Here is a 1,959-nt window from a genome sequence, read left to right as displayed (position 1 = left end):
ACGAAAACACTTCGGCCTCTAATCACATCTATTAATGAATTTATCGTCTATCACAAAGCAGCCGACGATGAGATCTCCCCAAATGAAGAAGGATGCAATCCTCACGTTACTGTAACAAAGCAACTCGAAGATCTTGTCAAGAAGTTGCTGGCAATCAAAGGAGCCAACACGTGAAATATAGAAAGACTTTTGGAGAAGGCAGTCAGAAGGTGTTTGATGTGGATGTCATGGGTATGATGGTTACAATGGATACAATGGATACAATGGATATGATACAAATGTTTTGATACTTCATGATATATTTTAGGCGTTCAGTTCAGAGAGAAGATCTTGCAATATACCCTAGATACGGTTGTTTAGGGATGGGGGAGGAGGGATTCAGGAAAATATGATATGGAGTGCTCCTCCATCGAAAATATCCATAGGGTGCAGCTGGGTTTGCACCAGAATCCCTGGCCACGGAAACAACACATTACTATTACCATATTTATTATAGAAATAGAGGTATTTCACCGGATAGCAATATGCTCATCCGATTTTGCTGTTGTCGTGGCAGATTCAGAACGAGTAATTTATTTGGCTTGCCAACCTAGTAGGTACTATGTGTTTGACGTGTGATGAGGTAGGTTGGAGTTTCGGCGATGGGCTCCGGTCTCGATTGACATGACAGCCATGACAGCCATGACAACACTGCTAAAGCTGGAGAGTACTAATGATCAAATCCGTACCAGGAAATAGCTTTTTGCGAGAAACTTCCTATTCTTGGAATGACTTCATATTATTCAATAATCAATATTTCTTTCGTCATAAAAGCACCCTCAAGTGGTATGCGATAATAAAATTCCGTTCATATTAATTTATTCATCGCCCAACCACCTACTCGACAACTTGATCCATAACTCACTCTCCTGGTTGCTCCCAAAGCTGTAGGTCTTATGTTGGGAGATCATCTTCCCAGTCGAGCTTAATCTGGGTCCACTCAGCCTAAACATTAGCGCTGTGAGCCTGTGAGCACCTCGACTCCCTGAACCGCCAGAACCTTGGCCCTAGGTACGGAGTACTAACAAACCTCTTTCTTACCTCAGCCTTGCCCCGGTTTCCTTCTTGCAAGAACCAACAAAACATCAAAAGCTCTTCCATATCTCGCTTTCCTTGTACTCAATTGCAAGACAACCCTTTTTACCTTTGATTATAATTTTATCTAAAGTTATTATAATTTCAACATGCCTGCCCCACCCAAACAACGCAAGATTGCTATTGTGGGCAGTAGATCTGTCGGTATGCAATAATAATAAGCACCATATAATACAGTACATCAGAGTAACATTTCTTTTCTACAGGCAAATCTTCACTCACTGTACAGTTTGTCGACGGCCACTTTGTAGAAAGTTATTATCCTACTATCGAGAATACTTTTAGCAAGGTCATCAAGTACAAAGGGCAGGAATTTGCCACAGAAATCGTTGATACAGCTGGTCAGGTAAGATGTCTATTTCGTCTGGTCAAAATCACATGTCATTGCATATTTGGAAAAATAACTAACAGAGTCTACTTTGTAGGATGAATACAGTATCTTGAATTCAAAGCATTTCATTGGTATCCATGGCTATGTGCTTGTCTATTCCGTTGCTTCAATGCAATCCTTCGAAATGGTGGAGGTCATCAAGGATAAGATCCTGAATCACTTGGTACGATAGGAATTTCAATTCTCTTTCCAATCACTTTGAAGAAACAGCTCACTGACACTATGCAGGGTACTGAATGGGTTCCCATCACAATAATTGGTAACAAGAGTGATCTTCGACCAGAGCAGCGTCAAGTCACTGCTGAGCAAGGCAAGGCATTAGCGGAGAAGATCAAGTGTGCTTTCACTGAAGCAAGTGCACGCTATAACGAGAATGTTACCAAGGGGTTTGCACTTCTGTATCGCAAATCGAGAAGGGTGAAAATCCTAATGAG

The 1,959-nt window shown here is 41.4% G+C and overlaps 2 protein-coding genes across 2 annotated transcripts in view; both read left to right on the top strand.

Annotated features, from left to right (window-relative positions):
• Positions 1 to 392, top strand: part of SS1G_00189 (hypothetical protein) — a gene marked incomplete at both ends in the record, with an annotated part of 3,096 nt that extends 2,704 nt beyond the window's left edge. Inside the window, 2 exons of the mRNA XM_001598053.1 lie at positions 62 to 170; positions 308 to 392. Of these exons, the coding sequence (XP_001598103.1) occupies positions 62 to 170; positions 308 to 392 (194 nt within the window). The remainder of the gene's footprint in view (positions 1 to 61; positions 171 to 307) is intronic.
• An 831-nt stretch (positions 393 to 1,223) lies between these two features.
• Positions 1,224 to 1,959, top strand: part of SS1G_00188 (hypothetical protein) — a gene marked incomplete at both ends in the record, with an annotated part of 3,030 nt that continues 2,294 nt past the window's right edge. The window contains 4 exons of the mRNA XM_001598052.1: positions 1,224 to 1,274; positions 1,364 to 1,480; positions 1,560 to 1,688; positions 1,754 to 1,942. Of these exons, the coding sequence (XP_001598102.1) occupies positions 1,224 to 1,274; positions 1,364 to 1,480; positions 1,560 to 1,688; positions 1,754 to 1,942 (486 nt within the window). The remainder of the gene's footprint in view (positions 1,275 to 1,363; positions 1,481 to 1,559; positions 1,689 to 1,753; positions 1,943 to 1,959) is intronic.

The sequence above is a fragment of the Sclerotinia sclerotiorum genome, genomic scaffold (genome assembly GCF_000146945.2).
Source record: "Sclerotinia sclerotiorum 1980 UF-70 scaffold_1 genomic scaffold, whole genome shotgun sequence".
Taxonomy (NCBI): Eukaryota; Fungi; Ascomycota; class Leotiomycetes; order Helotiales; family Sclerotiniaceae; genus Sclerotinia; species Sclerotinia sclerotiorum.
This window is presented reverse-complemented; position numbering and strand designations above follow the sequence as displayed.